The sequence below is a fragment of the Leishmania infantum genome, chromosome 12 (assembly GCF_000002875.2).
Source record: "Leishmania infantum JPCM5 genome chromosome 12".
NCBI classification, from domain to species: Eukaryota; Euglenozoa; class Kinetoplastea; order Trypanosomatida; family Trypanosomatidae; genus Leishmania; species Leishmania infantum.
Window position 1 is genome coordinate 180,987 of NC_009396.2, and position 19,355 is coordinate 200,341.

The following is a 19,355-nucleotide window of genomic DNA, read 5'->3' on the forward strand; positions in this document are numbered from 1 at the left end:
TCAGTGTGTGTGCACGTCTGTGCGCGCGCTTTAACGTGTGGAGGTCAGGGGAGGGGGGTGTCTGTAGTCTTGTGTGTGTTCTGCACCTGCCAGCCACACCTCCATCCCCAGGCCCTTTTTCGTGCGCCCTCGAAAGCTTCACGCGCATTCCTTGTCGCCCTCTGGTCCCCTTTCCTCTCTCGCTCTCCCCCCCCTCTTCCATGGTGCTGTCAACTATTCTTTGAAGAGCGTGCCCATGCATATACATGTAAGCCTGTGTGCGTCGTACGCTTTCTCTCTTGAGAGGGAGACAGAGGCATGGCGAGGCAGACGCGAGAGAGAGAGGTGACGCGACTCCGGCGCCCTCAAGGAATCAGCACAGGAGTAGCGGAAGGTGGCGCGCCATCCCTACGTCTCTCCTCCTTAACCCTCCCTCTCACTCTCTCGGGGCCTTCAATGTGTGTTTCGCTTTTTCGCTTCTCCTTTTTTGGATAAGCATAACGACTCAAAGACAAATCTTTCCGCCGGCCATCATGACACCCAGGCTCAGGGTGAACACAGAAAAATCACAAAACCACGCCGACGAAACTTGCCACAGCGTACACGCACACGCACAAGCGTTGCGTCGCTTCCCCCGTGTTGAGCGAGGGGCATGTGTGCTCGCGAACGCAATGGACTCTGTCCTCCATCTTTTTGGGTGGGCCGTTCCCGTTTCACCGCGCCGATGGCTGCATCTTGCTGCCGGCGTTCGCGCGCCCCCAACACCCACGACGAACAGCGCCTGAAAAGACACCTCTCGGAGGGGGACCCCGCCCAGTGGTGAAGCGTTTTTTTCCCCTCAGCCTGTCCGCCCCTCTCCCTCCCAACATGAGCCGAACCCGGTCCCGCGCGGCCCTTCCCCGGGCGCCCACCCGCGCCGCGAAAAACCGCCACCGGGGCGCGCGCGGCGGCGCGGCCCCTTCCCTGTGCCCCACCGGCCCAGCCGCCCCCCCGTGCACCGGGGGCAAGCCCCCAAAGAGAGGGCGGGGGCGCCGGGCCCAAAACCGCGGGGCCGCGGGCCCGACCACAGCCACCGCCCCGCCCCGGGGGGGGGGGGGGGCGCCACGAGCGGCGGCGGCCAGCAGAACCAGCAAGGAGAGAAAGAGGGCGGATGGCTGCGCAGGGAAAGGCGCGGGCAGGCGGATGGCTGCGCAGGGAAAGGCGCGGGCAGGCGGATGGCTGCGCAGGGAAAGGCGCGGGCAGGCGGATGGCTGCGCAGGGAAAGGCGCGGGCAGGCGGATGGCTGCGCAGGGAAAGGCGCGGGCAGGCGGGCGGCTGCGAAGCTGCCCGACACAGCTTGGGTAGCGCACCTTGAGCGAGGGTCGCCTCTGTTTAGGGAGGGGGGCCACGTGTTGCCCACAGCGTCGTGCACAGCACAGTGCAGGTGCGGCCTGGTGTTTCTTGTGCTTTCTCTTTTGGCAGTGCCCTGGTGGCTCCGTGTTGTCAGTGCAAGGAGAAATGAAAAGGATCTCTTGCGGGGACAGAGAGGGAGAGGGGTAGGCAAACAGCCACGCTCAAGAGAAGTCAAACTGTGGCTGTTTCGTGCGAGACGGCGTCGTCAACTGTGCTGCTAGCGGATGCGTTAGCGGTGGCGAAGACTGTTCCGCCTGCCGGTGCAGATCATCGACATCTATTGACGTCACGGTCACCAACCCGTTGGCGAGGTACACCACACCCGAGTCCTCCTGCGCAGGAGTGTCGTGTATGCACTCGATGGAGTAGCCACGCACCGCCGCGTCGCGGGCGCCGACGGTGGTGCCGAGAAAAGGGTTCGATGGGTGCAGAGGCACAGCAGCTGGTGCGAGAGCAGCGGTGCCGAGAGTCGGTGTGTGCGGGGTCGTAGAAACCATGAACGCCGCCTTCATTGCACCGCGTACGAGCCGCGCTTCCCCAGGCTCGGCATCAGCAATCTGCTTGCGCCTCTCCTGCGCCTCGGTGCCGCTGCGAGCAGCGCGTTCGCCTCGGTTGGCACTAAGGCCGGGAGGCGGACTCGCCTGCGGTCGCACGTGCACTTCCCCGTCCCACTCAAGGATGCGAGATCGCTGTGTGGGCACCGCCACCCCCGCGCCAATCGCGCCCGTTGCAGAGCCGTTGTTGTTGGCAATCTCGGCTCGCTCGGCTGCCGCGCGCGGTCCGCCGCGGCTGGGGGAGGACAAGCGAGCCGAGAGCATCACACCCTCACTCACCAAAAGCAGCCGCTCATCCTCGTATGCCGGCGCAAGCGATGTGGCGACTGTCGCAGGCACCGGCGCAGGGGCTGGAGACGCGATCGGCGACAGGCTCACAGTCTCATTGGCGTAGGCGCGCAGGCTCCCCAATGGAACAATCTTGCGCGACAACGGCGACGCGGGCGTTCCGCCTCGCTCTGCAAGGGAGCTCATCCCGAGACCCGCATCCTCCGCTGGATCCTGGCACGGGGACGGGGCAAAAAACTCGGCCTTGCGCGCCTCGAGGTCCGCGAAAGACTCCTCCAGATGCCGCGGTGAGGAGTAGACGGCACCGCGGGGAGGAGCGGCAGCCTCGCTGGCGCTCCGGGAAAGTGTCGCCGCCGCGACAGAGGAAATATGCAACTCCGCCAGAAGTTGCCCACCGGCGTCGGAAAAGGTGGTATGGGTGGCAGCCGGGTTGGTCTCGACGCCTGCGTCGGCTTCCAACGAGCCGCTGTAACTGCTCCTTGAGGACGTGGACGACGAGGACGCCGCGTGACCTTGGTCGAGGTCTAGCAGCCATGAAAGCGCTGCGAACATGGCGGCTGTTCTTTACACCCGGCGCGAGCAGCTGCGATGCAGACTAGTGCGTCGTAGGAGGAAGGCTGCCGCACCACCGCTGCCCCCCCCAGTGGGGCTTGCAAGGTGCGAAGGAGGTAGAGATCGGTAAGGCGAAGCGACGTTGGCGTCCCTCTGCACCGTCAAACTCAAGTTTCACCTGCTCTGTAACCGTCTGCGTGTATGTGTGTGTGTGTGTGTGTGTGTGTGTGTCCTTCTCTGCGGCAATGCTGTACGGCTCACAGCGTTCCTTTCTAATGCCAGTGCTACGGAGCGTGCGGCGCGTCCTTCCATGCGTCCGCACACGTTCAACGCACCTCGGTCGTTCGCACACCCGCGCGCGGGGGAGGGGGCACCACGTTTTTTGAGGATAGAGGCGACACGTGTTGAAGAGAGGAGAGCCATAACACACAAGGAGCGGAGAGAAAGTTGGGGGTGTGCGCGCACCACGGCTGCGGTGTCCTCACAGAACAGACGACCGCCTCGCGCAGCCCTGAAGAGCATGCGGAAAAGGGAGTGAGCGCGAGCGCAAGGCGGCGCCTCAGCGAGGAGAGAGAGAGATGCACCACGGCACCAGACAACGCCGCAATGCCCGACAAATACAATCAGGGACAAAATACCAGCAGGGCGAGTCAAACGCCCACGCGCAGCTAAGGTGCTTCAATGAAAAAAAAGACACGTCAGCCGCGATGTGTGTAAAAGACGAATGTGCACGTTGTCGTGCTCACATTCAAATTCGTTTTCCTTTTACAACTGCGGGTGCCGCCGCTCAGACGGCAGCACGGACATTCGCTTCGCAGCGTGAGCCCCATGGCCCTGCTCCGCACCGCATGCGGCCATGCGCCACGCGACAGCCCCTGCGCGGCCCTGTGTCACAGGCAGCCCATCCGCGTGGTGCGAAGCAGCCGCAGACGCGCAGGTGTCACGGCACAATGCCCCGACTCCGTCATCTGAGAGCACGGCCCCTCCGCCTCACACTCTACCCACAACCAGCAGGCGATGCGTGAGGGCCGGGGGTGGGGCACACGCTTGAGTCGCGTTTACGCTTCGCCCATCACATGGGGTGGCACAAGCGTGTGCACGGTCACAGGCCGCTCCGGCGCCCCGCCATCCACGGCCTGGCCGCCGAGACCAGTGGCGATACATCGCGCTGCCCTTCCCCCCCCCCCTCCTCCTACGCCGTAGGGGGCCTAGCCCTGTCACCACCGGAAGTGGCTCTGCATTGGCAGGGATGAGGGGGGTGAAGAGGGGAGGGGAGAGACCGCTTGGCTTTCCCACGCACAGAGTTTGTGTGTATGTGTGTGTGCGCTGGATGCCACGACACCGCGCGGCGAGGCGCCGCATCGTCACCGCGGCAGCCGCAAAACAAACGGAAACGAGAAGAGGAAAAACGATGCGGGCGCTTGCATGCAGCTATGTGATTTCGGAAGACACGTACCTCTGCCTCCTGTCCATCTGTCGAGAAGCGCGCACATCCATATGCGCACCGCGACGCCTCCGATTCGAACCAGCGTACGGATCCGAGAAAGCCATGCGAAGAAACAGAGAACCACCACCGAGTGAGAGAGAGGACGAGGCTGGCAGAGGGAGAGCTCGAGCACGTCGTACACCCATCCCTCCCTCACTTCTTCTTCGACTTCTCAAACTCTACCGACACGCCTGCCACACTCACGGCCGCCTGCGAGCTCTCATCATAGTCGTACCACTCCTGTGACAGGTCGACATCCTCGAACAAGCCACCGCCGACCGTGACAACAATCCACTGGTTGTCGATCTCCAGCTCCACTGGCCGGCCACCGCGCACCTCGAAGGCCGCAATCACGTTGGCCGGGTTTTCCTCCTCCGCGCTGTAGTAGCCGGTGCCCTCCGGGACAGGGAGCACGTCGGCCGTGATGTCCGCCTTGCAGAGCTTGCACTTGGATACGAAGTTGTGCATGCCGCCATCGCGCTCGTGCTGCTCCGTCTGGTTGACGTACATCATCCCAGCCGACTCCTCGTTGCACGAGGCGCACTGAAAACGCAAGCCCCACGCGCGGTTCTTGACAGGTGCGATACGCTCGACCCCCTCCGACTCCTTCACGCTCATGACAGCGTGGAAGACCGGCATGATGAGCCAACTCCAGTGGTCTCTGCGCTGCGTTTTTTGTGTTCGCGCACGTCTCTTCAGCCGCTGCGTCTTTCTCCGGTGAAGCGATACGAGGAGGCGGTGTCCTCAAAGGGGGTGCACTGCAGCACAGAAAGAACGGTAGGGGAGAGCACCGCCGCAGATTGACGCGCAGAGGGCGGGGCGGGGCGGGGCGGAGGACTGGACGCACAAGTCCCGGGTAACCAATCGAAAGACAAAACTGGAAGCAGGCGATGTGTTTTGTGCCGCCGCGCGACAACGAAGGAATACGATGTAGGCAAAGACGCAGGCAGCGGGGGTGGGGACAGGGAGAGAGAGAGACTTGGCAGCCGAGAAGGAAAAGACGCATGGAGGCAGGACGGAGACGCTCGCGCACACGCGCTTGCGCATATCGGCCCAAGCACGAGGCAGAAAGGAAGTATGTGCGCGACTCCACAGAAGAACAACGTTAAACAGTTCAGTGCGCCATAGCGGCGTCATCCACACAAACCCCACATAGGAGTATGTGTGGGTGCGTGCACGCTGGATCCTCTGCTAACGAAACCGCTCGCGTCCTTTGACCGTCGCGCGTAGGGGCGTGCCGTTGGTGCGTGCTTGTTGCCTCAGATGATCGCGTGCACAAGCCATCCTTCTGCCGGATCATGACCAGTGCGAGCGTAAGGAGCCAAAATACCATCAGCTCGGACTGGAATCTCCACCCCACCCCGCTTGTACGCATCACAGTGCTTCAGAACGCAGAGCAGGATGTGGGAGAGACGGCGGTACGAAGCTGTGAGAAGCCAAACGGATCATGTGCGCCATCCCCTCACGCAAGTAAGCGCGTGCACCAAGAGGGCCACCCAGATGGGACGACGCAACGTTTCACGCTGTCGATGTACACAGACACCGAAAAGGAAACGAGGCGTCACGCACAACCCCGACACGCAGACAGGCACGCACATGGCGGGTCCAATGGTCGTCAAGGCACACAAGTGTCCTTCATGGACTCCAGTGTCCGTAGGGAATGAGGGAGGGGGAGAAAGAAACAGCAGGCCCTTCAGTGCTCCGCGGCCAGGCAGACGCAACCCTTCCTGGATCGAAAGAGGGATGAACACAGCACGCTACGCTAACGCGCTGACGGTGTAACACAAGGGTACGGCAGGCAATCAGACAGCAGCAAGCACCGACGAGGGCATCACCCGCCCACCCACCCACCCCCCTCACGCACGCACGCACGGCCGGCCGGCTCCTTCGCCTTCTCTACCCTACTACCGTTGGCGATGCTGCGTTTGCCACCGTCATGCTGCTGACGGGGCATGTTCACAAAGAGGGGAGGAGAAACTGTACCGAGCCGAGAGGCGCGTGCACTGCCGCTGTCATGCTGGGCAAGCAGAGGACAGGATAGACGCAAGAGGTCATGCAGGCAAGGGAGAGAAAGAAGGTAGGGGGAGTGGCTGGATCATGCGACCGCAGTTCACGGCCTTGTCCCCTGGACCCTAAGAAAACGCCATGATGCGTTTTCTCGGCGGCTGCCGCTTGCCCACCCTGCACAAAAGCCTAAACGCGTGTGCGCGATCTCTGGCCTCTCGCTTCACCACCACCAGCACACCACTCGGAGATTTTGGAGCACAAGAGGGCAAAGCCCAGGTTGACGGGGTGCTGGAGGGCCCGCCGACGCACCCACCCACCCACCTTGCCACGACATGCCATTTTACCAGCATGAGGCGCGCAATCGTGTCACCCCCCCCCTGTCGATAAGATTAGAGGCGGCACTCCCTACAGCTTGCTTGCCTTCGCCGCCTTCTTTGCTTGTTCGTCTTGCTCACGGACTCTCCATCCCCGTTCTTGCCGCCTTTCGGCTCTCACATGCTTTAGGGTGCCCATACTCGTCGTGGCGCGTGTCTCTGCTGGTTGCGAGTGCTTGTATGCGTGCGACCAGCGCAATGACATGGCGCAGAGTCCCGCGAAGAGACGCCGCTGAGGCCGATGATCGAGTCGCACCCGCTCTCGTTCAGTACCCTCCGCCCGTTGTAGACGCTTGCCACTGTTGAGTTCGGCTGCACGTCGCCGAGCACTGTCATGCTTGTGGTTCCAGCGTCCTTCCTTAGCGTCGCAACCACGGCGTCCAGCAGCCCGGACCCGCGGACGCCCTTTTCTGTCACAATCAGCCGGGGTTTTCGAAGTTCATCGACCGGATCTTCGGGCCCGAAGCCCTCCGCGCGCTCGCGCTCACGAACCTCATCATCGGGATGTAGAACGCCGACGCAGCGGCGCACAGGCAGGTCACGTGCATCGCCGTGGTGCGATGGCGGAGTGTTAAGGGAGGGCAGAGGGGTCAGGCGGGTGCAGTGCCGTGTTAGTGGGCAGTCGGCGCTTCATTTTGTTCGTCATAGAGAGAGGGAAGGGTGGCAGGGCGCGTGTGCTGCACCTGCCGCGCAGTGCTGAGAAGATCGGGTGAGTTGACGAGGAGGAAGAATAGGTTGCATCATGAACGGCGCTGCCGAGTCGGACGCATGCGGGCAAGTGCAGCTGACAGGCGCAATGCCCACATGCCTGCGCGCACGCAGAGAGAGAGAGAGACAACGATGTGCACTCAAATGCCGATCCGCACTCACACAGATACGGGCGAGAGCATAACGTCGTGCGCCGCGTGAGCGCAGCGGCGGCAGCGGGGACGAAAAAAAAGAACAGCGAACAACGCCGAGTTGCGCATGTCTGATGTAAGGGACTTCTGCCCTCTCTCGCACAGAGGGGGGGAGTGCGAGGAGGGAGGACACACAGAAAGGCGAACAAAGAACAGACGTGATTGCGTCGACAGGCACGAGTGTGCGCACAGGCGCACTTGAACATCCCGGAGACCCTCACCCCCATCGTAAGTGTTGCGCTTAACGGTCGCGTGGGCAACAGACAGGCAGAGATGTCAAGCGATGAAGAAGGAAGCCAGTTGCTTCTCGCAGTACCGCGTCATGATTGCGACGCATGCCGCCGCAAAGTGCCGCGCGGTGCGGGGGTAGCGGGACTCTGGTGCGTTGAAGACAACGCAGTTGGCTGCCACGTGCCAAATACTGCGCTCCAACTCTGCCAGTGTCAGAATGCGCCTCTCACTGCTTGCGGCGCTGTCCAGGAGGGAGCGGACGTCGCTGCCGAGTGCGCTTGCCGACGGAGCACCTCCGCGCCGCAAGCCGCGGTATTCAACCTTGGTAGCGGTCGGCATTGACGTAGCCGAAAAACCGCTGCCGCTGCCGGCAGCGTACGACGTCTCCAGTGCGGAGGACCTGGCCAGTGCTGATGCAGGGTTCGGCGAAGGTGTGCCAAGTAAAGGGCGAGACCTTGCCTCGACGCTGGCAACTCCCTCTGCATGGTTCGCATGCACGGTCATGGCTGCACGCGCGTATTGGCGGTGGCTCTCAGAGATGTAGCGACGCACCTCGGCGAGGCTTAGAGGAGAACGCACGATGGTGTTGTAGGGGCCAGAGCGCACGCCGGCGAACTCCATGATGGTGGCTGCATGCACTGGGGAAAGAAAGTCATCAGCTCCATCCACCAGGAAGAACTGCTCCAGCAGCGAGGAGAAGTCCTCAAGAGGGAGCGGGGTGGCGTAGCGCAGTAGTTGCAGCTGAGCGCGGGCCTGTGGAGATGGCAAGGAGCACCAGAGCGCATACCATGGTGCGTCAAGGAGATCCGGCTCGAACGGCGACGGCGGCTGCGTCGTGGAAGGCAGTACGGTGTGGTCGCCCTTGTGCGCTACGCTCGTGTCAAGCGATTCTCCGGAGATGGCTGCACTCTGATCAGCCACGGCGTGGCCGCAGTGCTGCGGGACGCCAGCAACACTTCCCAGCCGTGTGTGTGGCGGTAGCACTGACAACTGCCCGTCGTCCGTTGAAACCGCCCTGCCCGTCCCGCCGGCTGCATGCAACCCAACGACATCTCTGTCGCGTTGGAAAGGGGGTGGCGAAGAGCCTGGGGCGCGTGTAGCAGTAGTCGCCCCCGCAGACGCGTGCAAGCCGGCCACGCGCACATCCGCGATTGTCTCGCCTGTCGTCGTCTGCTTAGCTCCGCTCGGATAAGGGCTGACAGGGTGAGATACGCCGGCTGCCCGCGGCATCGTCGAAGCTCCGCCCCACTGCTTCGGGGGCAGCGAAGACGCTCCGGCGTCGGGACGCGTAGGCGGCAAGGCAGGTGCGGCACTGCCATCACCGCTGCTAGAGTTGTGCAAAGAGGATGCTGGGCCTTGTATGCCCGCCGTAACTGGAAGGCGTGCTGCGTGAGCCCCCGCCATCGATGATGAGGGCGCCAGGAACGAGTCGATTGGCAGCACGCCGGCCGTGCCTGTCAGCCTGCTGCCGCCGCCGGCGATGCCAGCACTGATGGTCAACGGCGTTTGAAGCCGTACCGTCGCGGCACGCTCCTCCTCTTCCTGCACCTCCTTGGCGTAAAAGGCAAGCATCTCGGCATGCTGCAGCGCGCACGCCGCGCACATTGCCTCTCGATCACCGTTGTATGCCCCCTTATAAATATCCTCCGCAACGACGCGGTGGAGTGCACGAGCACTGTGCAGCTCTCTCGTCAGAGCGTAGACGTGGGCGGCAAGCAGCGTCCAGTCCACGTCTCCCCACCTGTCAAACTCGCAGTCGCTCCGCTGCACCGCGGTCGACAGTGAGACAGTGGTCGAAGTCGAAGGCGAGACGGCGGGAATGGAGGCACCGGCGCCGCCTTTGGGGTCACTGCCACTGCCGCCGCCGACATCCCCACTACGCTGGCGATGACCCTCCACAGCTGCTGCTGTACCCTTCTTCAGCGCCATATCTTCCTTGGTGCACTTCACGCTGCTCCAGATCGGCTGGCGTTGCTGCTCCTGGTGCGACTCTTGTGCCAGGAGCAGTGCATACCACAGCATGCCGACCGCATCCTTGAAGTGGATCATGGCCGTCTGAGATACCGCGTTGTGCGCGCTGCCGGCAACAGGAGTGGCGGCAGAGCCACCACCACCACCACCACAAGCGGCGTCCACGACGGAGCTAGAGGAGGAGGAGGAGCGTGGCATCGCTTTAGGGGGAAGGGATGGCAAGGGAGTAGATGTGGCCACCGCCGCGGTATGTATGTATGCAGCGCTGCAGGCCGAAACTGGTTTGGTGTGCGGGTCTTGCCTTTCGCTTGATCTTCTTCGCAGGCGCGCGTTTCCATGTCATTGGCAGAGGGAAGAGAGAGAAAGAGGGGGGGTGACGACGTGCGCGCGCACGTGAAAGAGACAGAGGGAGACACAGACAAACACGCATAGGCCAACACGCACATCTCTAGATGCCGGTCGCAGACAACGGCAAGCCCATCCGCCAAAAGGGGAAGAGTGGGGAGAGAGGCGTGGGAAGGGGTCGATGACGTCGTATCACGAGTGAGCGCCATGGCTTTCGTCACACCACTGATGTGTGGGCCGGCAAGCGAAGACGATTTCGACGCTTTTCGTCCACCGATCTCTCGTCCTCTCTCTCTCTGCTCTTGCTTCATGCGCGAGCACACCACCACCACCACACACCAAGCACCTGGAAGCGGCACGCAATGCTGATCCTCCTCGTTTTTTTTTGATTATTACGTCGTTGCTATCAGCGTAAACGAACGACGCCGTCACGCAGACGAGGTTGGGTCGATGTCGAAGGAAGCCCCTCCCCCTCCCTGGTCCACATTTCGCTCGCATATGCGGCGCTGCAAGCGCCCTCTCGGGTGTCCTCGCCGACGACCCCTCCGCGTGGAGAAGAAGCGCAGCAGTTCGGGACTAGGAAGAGCGATAGACGCGAGGGAGGGACGAGAAAAAGCAGCCGCAAGTGCGAAGTGAGGCTGTAACGGCACAACAATACACACGCGCGCACGCACGCACACACGATACAGCGCACGCGCCGGCGGTGACTGCGTACAGATGAGGCGGCGGGGAACGCGTGCGTGAGCGTCTGAGATGCAGATGACGGCCAGAGGCGGACCACTTTAACTCAGTGGGCGCGGAACACCTCTCGCCTCTGCTTCTTCTTCATAGACAGCGGATTCTGCCCCTTCTGGCGTCGCCGCTTTCGGTCTGCCGGTGCCCTGTCGCTCACTCCGTTGCCGGATGCCGGCGACGCGCGCGGCTGCAGCTGCTGCTGCTCCTGCGGGTGCGGATGATGAGAGGGCTTTGCCGGCAGTGGCACCTCAGCCGCGGTGCCAAGGTGCTTCATGAAGGCGACATCGGCTCGTGAAAGCTGCGGCGCGGCTGCGATCACCGTCGTGGTCGCCGTAGCCGCATGCGGGGACGAGAGCGTGTGGGAGAATCTCGCAGACCGTGACGGCCCAGGCTCACTGCTTCCCCGGCCGCCCCGTGAAGACGCTGCGGCCGCCACAGACAATGAGGAGCAGTTACCCGGCCCTTTCATGCCTATATGTGGTCGTCGAGCTTCGGCGCCCTCCTCACCATACTGGTACGCCGTTCCTCGTTGTTCAATCCACAGCGCATCTGGGTTTGTGGTCAATCGCAGCAGTGGTGTCACGGCCGCGAGACGGCGTCGCACGTCGTGGCTCTGCGTAGCCACAAAGAATGTGCGAGGAGAATATGGGCGTGATGTGGTGGAGGGGGTCGCACTGGCACCGTTCCCTCGCGCTTCTTGCGGCCCTGCAAGCGCTGCATTCGCCGTAGCGAGACTCGGTAATTCGCCCACGTCATCGCCGCCGCCGGCGGCCGTGCGGTTCCTGCGGCGCCGGCGGCGGCGCTTTGCCGCGGCGCCCTGTGGCGAGTACGTCGCCACGCGGTGGTCGCGAAACAACGGCATCGAGGCCAGTCGCAGAGCACTCGGGTCACACGCAGAGGCGTCAACGCCCTCACGTGGGCAACGACCGAGGAGGCTATCGTTAGCAAGCATAAACTCACCAATGGCCCTGCACTCGTTGCGCGTGGGTAGCGGGGCACCGTCGGCCATCTCCGGCGACCTGCTTACTTCAGGACTCTCAACGGCGACAGCATCACGATGCCGCTGCTCCTCGGACTGAATCAGCGTGATGCGGCTCAGCAGGTGGTTCACCACCGCCGCCGGCACCTCCTGGAATGTTAGCGGGAAGGCGGCGGAGGAGGGGGACGGCCCAGCGTGCCGTCGCGCGCCGACGCCGTCGCCGTTGCTGTCGCGCATCGTTGCTAAGTTGCCAAACGACGCAGACAGCCACGCTTCCGTTTCGGTCATCCGATGGTGCTGCTCCGACCGCGGCGACGTTGTCGACGGCAGAGGAGTGGGTGGTCTCTGCCGCTTCGAATTGGCGCCGCTCTTCTTCTGCGCTCTGGTCAACGAAGCGTCGACGACACTCGAGTTTGGCGGGCACGGGTTCGCCAAGGCCGTCGCGGAGACTGCCGAGGTTGGGCCGTGATAGCGCATGCGGTGGAGGGCCGCCACGGTCTCCGGTAAGCAGTAGCAGTGAAACTTGGAAGCTGAGGTGAAGTCGACAGGTGGCGTCGCGGCCGCCACAGCTGCTGCAGAGTTGTCGCTCACCGATCGGATTCCACGCTCACCCTGAAAAGCGTCGCACAGCAGTGCCACAAGGAAGGCATGAGGGGAGAGCGCCGGCAAGTCACCAAACGGCAGCCGTGCGATGCTGGCCGCGGTGGCCGCTGCGATCTTGTCCGCCGCAAGTGGCGCTGGAATCTCCGACGACACGCCCGCGCGCGTGGACTCGCTTGCGCTGGTAACAGCGGCGGCCTTACGCAGCTTGCGGCGACGAGCCTCGCGCCATATGGCAGGCGCGTTGGCCTGCCAGTACGACAGGAGAACCGCTCGAAGGAAGGACGCATCGCACAAGACAGCGTAGCCACGGTCGCCGCTGGCCGCCGAGGACAAAAAGGAAGAAGACGATGTTTGAATGAGATGCGAAGCGGACAAGATGCGCAGGCAGCGCTTATTAGCGTGCGCGCGAAGTACTCTCCGCTTCATTGGCCGCGTGCTTGGGTTTTACGTGGGTGTGCTAGCAGTATCCTGCCACTGCAAAGCAGGTGCGCGCGCATGTACGTGGTGTATGGGGAGGGTGACAAGAGGGGCGGAAGGAGAAACGAGAAGAGGGCAGAAGCACGGCAAAGGTAGACGGACATAGGCGAACGAGAAGCCACCACAAGGACGCCATCGTGGCCGTCGCCCACATGCATCAGCTGCACAGGAAAGCATCCACTGCGCGCGTGTGTGTATGTTGCACAGGCAGCTACCGAGGCACGATCAGCAGCAGTGCAGAAAAAAAAAGCGCACGCGCCCCTCCTCTCTCACTCACTCACTCACACACTGGCTTGAAAAGCGCGCGGGCAAGAAGCACGTGCGCAGCAAGTGAGCGCGGGAAAGAGGGGCGCCCGTCACGACCCACAACGTGACGGGCGCCCTCTTTCTGTCTTCCATTGGCTGTTTTTCGGTTCTCTTTCTACACAAATTTTGTAGTGTGTCCCTTCGCGTGCACACGTGTGTGTGTGGGTGGGTAGGTGTGCCGCCGTGAGGGCGCGTGTGCGTGTTGGCGTGAGGGAGTCCCGACAAGACAGAAGAGCACAGTACGCACGAAGGAAAGAGAAGCGTGTGCCGGAACAGTCGCTGCCCTGTGGCGGATGAAGAAAGTAGAAAGAAAGACATGGAGGAGGAGGGGGGCAGACCAAAGGACAGGAGCAAAACAGGACGCCAAGAACCGAAACACGTGTAGGCGCGAACCCACGAGCACGGGCGAAGCAAGGCCGCATGAAAGAAGAAGACTGGCTGGAGACGCCACTGACAACCTCCACTAGGAAACAGGGGAAGGGAAGGGGAGGGAAGGGGGAGGTCAATACTGTCCCCTTTCATGCTTTCCGACGATCAGATATGATAAAAGGGAAGTGAGTCTGCGCACATTGCACACGCAAAGGAAAGAAGAAGACGGGGGGGGGGGGTGAAGTCTCTAGCAAGCGAAGACGAAAAAGAAGAACGCCCACACACAGACAAAATCGACGAGTATCCAAGAGGGCAGCCACAGCGCCAGCACCAAAAGCACCGCAAGCGTGTGCGCCAAGGCATTGGCGGCGATGATGGCAACGACAACGACAGTTTCCAAACAATCGCCGAACAAGTGAATAAGAGGACTCAGATGAAAAGAAAAATACTTCTTTAGTAGAAAAAGGAGAACATGAAGAGGAGTGTGCCGCCGTGGCGCGTGTTCGCACGGCGCTGGCGAGAGCAGAAAAGGCGGCAGAAGAGCGGAGGGGCGGAAGGATAAAGGAAGAGGATGGAGGGAGGAGGAAGAGACGCACACACCGCCATACGAGCGTTACTCCCTTCACCCTCACACAAGCACACGCACACGCACACGCACACACGCCCGGTCCCTATGCCGTTGTTGCTGTTTTCGAATCTGCCGCCCCGCCCCCACCAAAACGCCGCAGTATTAGGTGAGCAGGCGTGCACAGAGCAGCACTTGCTGGCATTCAACATGGCTTGCTACTCGCGGCGGGCACGCTTGTGCGAAGGCAGCGGCGATGCACCGCCGTGCTGCCGTCCTTGAAAAGGCATCGCCATCTCAGTCTCATCGGCGTCGTCATCGCTGTCGTCGAAGCTCATGGCGCGGCGCACCACAGCGGAGAAGAAGGCGCGAAGCCCCTCCCCTAGCCCGTTACCACTGCCGAGAGCGTACCGCTGGCGCTGGTTCGTGGGATTTAAATTGCCTTCTCTGCTGTTCCGAGAATCGTCGCCGCTATCGGAGTCAGAGACATCGTCGTCGCCATCGCTGTCGTCGGGCTCAGGCTCCAGCATCTTCGCTAGTCGGTGCATTCCTCCCTGAGTCTGAACCGCACTCTGCCTCACGCCCACGTCCTCCCCAAGCTCTTCCCCCAACTCAGAGCAAGATGTTGACGAGATGTAGACGGTAACCTCATGCGGCGGCGCTGCCGTCGAGGTGGGGTCCAAGGTATGCGCATGCTTTCGCTCAGCGGTTTGGGACAGCACGGAATGCGAGGGAGTGTCTTCGCTCTCGTCCTCGCTATCATCACGATGGCGGCGACGGCCGGCAACGTGACCGGCGTCGACGCCTTCGCTCGGTCCATCGGCTTGGGTGTTAGCCGCCTCGCTCGCGTTCGCTTTGCCGACCGCCACCGTCGCTGTCTTTCTGTGCGAGTGGGCCGCGGATGGCGTGTTCACGGGCTCCGCCTCTGGCGCAGTTTCTAAACCGACCAGCGCGCGGGGGCCCTCATTGTGCCCCTCTGCTACCGACGACCCCTGCTCAGGCGTCGGTGCCTCCTCACTTGGCTCACCGTCCTTTCCACAGTGCTCGCCGGTGTCCAGCTCCCGCTCGCCCCCGGACGTGCCTCCAGCGAAGGCCGTTGCGGTGGCACGGAGGGCCTCGCCAGCGGATTGCTGGTCCTGCAAGAGCGTTTCGAGCATCCCAATGAACGCAGCGGACGCACGCGGCAGGGCGGTGGGTGGCGCGGCGCCGCATGACGCCCTCGTAGGCGGCTGAGTAGCTCGATGCGCCCGATAGTCGCCGATCGAACCCAACATCCGGCGCTGATCGCTGACATCCCCTTCGCCGCCCTCGTCTGGCAATGCGTGCAGTTCCTCGCTGTTGTCATCGCACACCCGCTCATGCGGCAGATGATGTCTGCCTCTGTCATCCGCTTCACCGCCGTATTCCTCGGCATCCGCCGCTGCCGCGGCGCGTTCATTGTGGTGCCCCTCTTCGTCCTCCAGCCGCTGCTTCAGCACCTCCAGCAGCTGATTACGCACCCGCTCACAGGTCTGCAGGGCGGCATCCAATGGCAACTTAACGCGCTCGTGGAGCACTTGATCCATCTGCAGCACCTCCCCAGCCCATTCGTCCAGCTGAGCCACGTAGCGAAGAAGCGCCGCGCACCGGGCAGCAAGGTCGTCTGCGGCAGGATCATACACATCCATCGCACTCTGCTCTTGTTGAAGCAGCTCCGCCTCCTTGGAGCGCCGGGTACGCAGCGCACAGAGTCGAGTGAGCATTGCGGCGAGCCCCTCACGGCAGCATTCGTACAGCTGGACAAGAGCGTAGCGGGTAGGAGTGGCGATAACTGAGACAGTGGTGGGCGGTGCCGTTGACAGTGCTTGCGTGGCTCCGCTTGACCGCCTTCGCATCCTCTCCGCTGAGTTCGAGGAATGAAGACCATCACCGCTGACACGGGACGCAAAACTTGCTGTGGTGGCCGTTGCACCTTCCGCGGTCGTCGTCACGGCAGCTGGCAAGGAGGTCACCAAGGCAGGCGGTGTGGCGGATGCGAAGACCGGCACTTGCACGCGAAGAACAAAGGACTCTGGCGTCTCTGTGGACGTCACAGTGGCTTTGGAACGGTCCGACTCATCGCCGTCGCTGCCGTGCGTGCGTCCAGCCGCTTCGACAAAATAATGCGCACTGCTGTTCGCGAAAAGGCGCGCCCTGCCTTTCCCGCCTCGACTCACCGCCGCCACCGGGAGCGGTGGCGGGAAGAGCGACGTGCACCAGCTGATCGAGGTGCCAGAGATGGGGCTGTCATCGCGCGCGTCTAGGGGCACCGCACGGTCCATTCGGGTCAGGGGAGTCGACGACTGCAACGCCGTCCAGTCATGTCGCGCCACGTCGGAACGCATGCAGAGGAGCTCGTCCGTGAGACGGTCGACGATCATCATGCCACGAGAGCGCAGTCGGTCGGCAAGAAGACGGCAGGCAGCTAGTCCGGCCCGCGCCACATCGAGCTCCTGCCGTTGTCGCGCCTTCGATCGGCCGTCTCTATGGGCACCCCAGCCAGCCTTCTCCGAGCCTTCAGCGCAGCGTGCCTCATCGCCGTTTTCGCGCATTTCTCCGTCCTCCTCGTCCAGCCGCGCGCAGAGCTCATCCAGCGCCGACAGCGGCGAGCCCTCCACCACGTAGCGGCGCTGGAGCTCGCGATGTTGCCCTTCCATCTCTGTGAGCTCCTCATGCAACTTCTCCAAGAGAGTGATGCGGTCACGAGCTTCGTCGAAGTCTTGCAGGACACGCTGCGTGCCCCCGCCGCCGCCGCCACCGCTGCTGCTAGCGACCGGGTCGCCCAGCTGTGTGCCAGCAGCGGTTGGAGTCGACGCAGTAGCGAGAGCATAAACGCCAGAGGGTCGTCGGCTTCCACCTCGCGAGTCGCCTTCCGCCGCCGCCTCGCGCCACGACTGTAGCAACGCCATCATGCGCGCCTCCATGTCCTCCTGTGCGGTCAAGAAAGCTTCATCCGCCTCGACAAGCGAGTCGAGAGTTATGAGGTCCTCGCACAACTCCTGCGTGCGCTGCGGCAGGTTTGCGAGCGTACGCAGGGGTGATCGGGCTTGCTGGTCATCTTCGCTGTCCCTCTCCTCCGCCAGCGTCTCAAAACCCCAATTCGTGCGCTGCTGAGATGAACCGAGAGTAGCGCGACCCCGCACAGGGGAGGTGCGATGATCGTTTCGCGAGCGTGCGGCACGCACACCAGGCTCAGCCGCACCGGCGACTGTAAACACCTTCAAGGATGATGACGGTAGATAGCGAGATTTCGCACTGCCCTCCGGCAGTGGCTTTTGTGCCGTGGACGGTGTCACTGGGCTGGCGCGGTTTGCAGCGGCCTGGAGGCGAGGGAGATACGCCTCGAGCGCCTTTGTGTTTGCGTCGTATGGGTATGCTGGTGCCGCCGCGGGCCGCGTTGTGGTGGTGTTCGTCGTGGTGGTCGCCTTTCCACGCTGCGAGGAGAGCGACGCCACAGATGTCGAAGACATTGTCAGCCCCTTTTGCAGCAACGAGCCCACAGACGGGGAGATGGGGCGGTGCGGCAGACGTGCAGGCGTGGAGCGCACGGTTGTCGGGGTGGGCGGCGCCGACCCCTTGGCACCGGAGGCGGAGTTCGGAGCCGGTGCGCTCATGTTGACGAAGCGGCTAGCACCAGACTCTTTCCTAGGCATTTAGCCCACAGCAACGGCTGAGAAAAAGGTAGGGAAGGGGAGGTGGCAAGCCTTTGAAAGGTGTAGCTCCGCTGCGGCGCGTGTGTGTGCACGGCCCGATCTGCACGTAGACTCTGTGTGTGTGTGTGTGTGTGTGTGTGTATGTGTGTGTGTGTATGTATGTGGGAAGAAAGGCCCAAGACGAAACACGAAGCAGTCCCTGCGTGTGCGTGTGTGTGTGTGTGTGTGTGTGTGTGTGTGCGGTTAGCGTTCACAAGCTTCTTTGGTGTCTGTCCTTTGTTGCGGCAGGCGGGGTCCGTAATGCAAGGTTCACGACCAATAACCATGGAGGGCTAAAAAGAATGGAAAAGCAGGAGAGAGCGACGCGACAACGAGGCCACGACCGCTGTGCCGGCGCACGAGGAGACGCGATAACGAACAAGAAAAGATGAAAAGGGGAAAAATAAGGGGAAAGGCTCCCCACCCCCGTCTACTCGCGGCGACAACGCCTTACTTGGACGACTTATTTCCGTTGCTGCGGCTGCTGCGGCTCTCCTGTGTTAGCGGACGCGTCGAGAGCGTGGGAGAGGGTGGCGCGGTAACTTCCAACGCCAAGAGAACAACAAATAAAAAGAAAACAACAGTTATGAGGCATCCGTGGCGATGACGGGTGTGGCGGGCCGACAGAAGGGACGCAAAGACGCACACGATTCGAGAATGAGATAGGAAAGAGCACACGTGAAGTGTGGAGAGATGCAGTGACAGAGATGTGAGACGCTGCAGACAAGGGCTGCATCTGTGTGTGCATGTTTACGCTCGTGTCTCCATTCGTCTAAGGAGCACGCAAGCAGGAGAGGCGCAGTCAGTGATGTCTGACATGATACAGGGATACAGTGAGGACGAGGCGGCCGCTTCGCGCCGTCCAAAACGCGCATCTCCCACCCCTTTCGCGACCGCAGTTACGAAGGCGATCGATATGTCTTCGCTTATTATGTTGTTTGGGCGCCCTTTCGGTTGGGAGAGAGGGGGGGTGAGGGGCATCGACGCAGCCTAAACAGCGCACACGATCTGACGCAAAGAGCGTACCTCGCCCTCGCTATCTGCCAAGTGCGACGCCAGTTCGTTAGATAAACGAAAAAAGCACCCACGTCCATCCCAGCTGCGAAGAGCCATCCTCCGTCACGTGCGAGGTGTTGGGTGGTGCGCCTCTTCTCGTAAAGAGACAGAGGGGGAGAGGGTTGGCATAGCGACAAGTACGCCAAGAGGGGATAGCCCGTTTCCTGTGCCGCCGCCACCACTACCGTCACCCCATCTCCCTTCCCTCCTTTTCCACGACCCAAGCCTTGCTCTTTCTCTCGCTCCGTCATTTTCTCATATGGGCCTTCTTCCACGTGTGTGTGTGTGTGTGTGTTCCGTCAGTACCTGAGGCCTAGGCGCACTTCAGGCAGAACTTCGAAGCAGGAAAAGAGGGCGAGCCTCGCGTAGAGGCGTGAAGGTGGGCGTGTGCATGGTCCACGAATGACTGGTTGCCGTCGACGCCCCACTGGCTGCAGAGGAAAGCAATGAAATCTAAAACAAAACTGCGCATTTTTG

General features: G+C 62.2%; 6 protein-coding genes across 6 annotated transcripts; all 6 read right to left on the minus strand.

Moving 5' to 3' along the window:
• Positions 1-1,532: 1,532 nt before the first annotated feature.
• Positions 1,533-2,765, minus strand: LINJ.12.0360 (hypothetical protein; the record flags this gene model as incomplete). Its single annotated transcript, XM_003392232.1, has 1 exon — positions 1,533-2,765. The coding sequence occupies one exon, from the start codon at positions 2,763-2,765 to the stop codon at positions 1,533-1,535; it is 1,233 nt and encodes a 410-aa protein (XP_003392280.1).
• Positions 2,766-4,404: 1,639 nt separating this feature from the next.
• On the minus strand, positions 4,405-4,890 carry LINJ.12.0370 (conserved hypothetical protein; the record flags this gene model as incomplete). Its single annotated transcript, XM_003392233.1, has 1 exon — positions 4,405-4,890. One exon carries the CDS (start codon positions 4,888-4,890, stop codon positions 4,405-4,407), a length of 486 nt encoding a protein of 161 aa, XP_003392281.1.
• A 1,868-nt stretch (positions 4,891-6,758) lies between these two features.
• Positions 6,759-6,968, minus strand: LINJ.12.0380 (hypothetical protein, unknown function; the record flags this gene model as incomplete). The annotated part of the gene is made up of 1 exon (XM_003392234.1): positions 6,759-6,968. One exon carries the CDS (start codon positions 6,966-6,968, stop codon positions 6,759-6,761), a length of 210 nt encoding a protein of 69 aa, XP_003392282.1.
• Positions 6,969-7,807: 839 nt separating this feature from the next.
• LINJ.12.0390 (conserved hypothetical protein) lies at positions 7,808-9,811 on the minus strand (the record flags this gene model as incomplete). The annotated part of the gene is made up of 1 exon (XM_003392235.1): positions 7,808-9,811. The coding sequence occupies one exon, from the start codon at positions 9,809-9,811 to the stop codon at positions 7,808-7,810; it is 2,004 nt and encodes a 667-aa protein (XP_003392283.1).
• Positions 9,812-10,865: 1,054 nt separating this feature from the next.
• On the minus strand, positions 10,866-12,821 carry LINJ.12.0400 (conserved hypothetical protein; the record flags this gene model as incomplete). Its single annotated transcript, XM_003392236.1, has 1 exon — positions 10,866-12,821. The coding sequence occupies one exon, from the start codon at positions 12,819-12,821 to the stop codon at positions 10,866-10,868; it is 1,956 nt and encodes a 651-aa protein (XP_003392284.1).
• A 1,509-nt stretch (positions 12,822-14,330) lies between these two features.
• On the minus strand, positions 14,331-17,600 carry LINJ.12.0410 (hypothetical protein, unknown function; the record flags this gene model as incomplete). The annotated part of the gene is made up of 1 exon (XM_003392237.1): positions 14,331-17,600. The coding sequence occupies one exon, from the start codon at positions 17,598-17,600 to the stop codon at positions 14,331-14,333; it is 3,270 nt and encodes a 1,089-aa protein (XP_003392285.1).
• Positions 17,601-19,355: the final 1,755 nt, after the last annotated feature.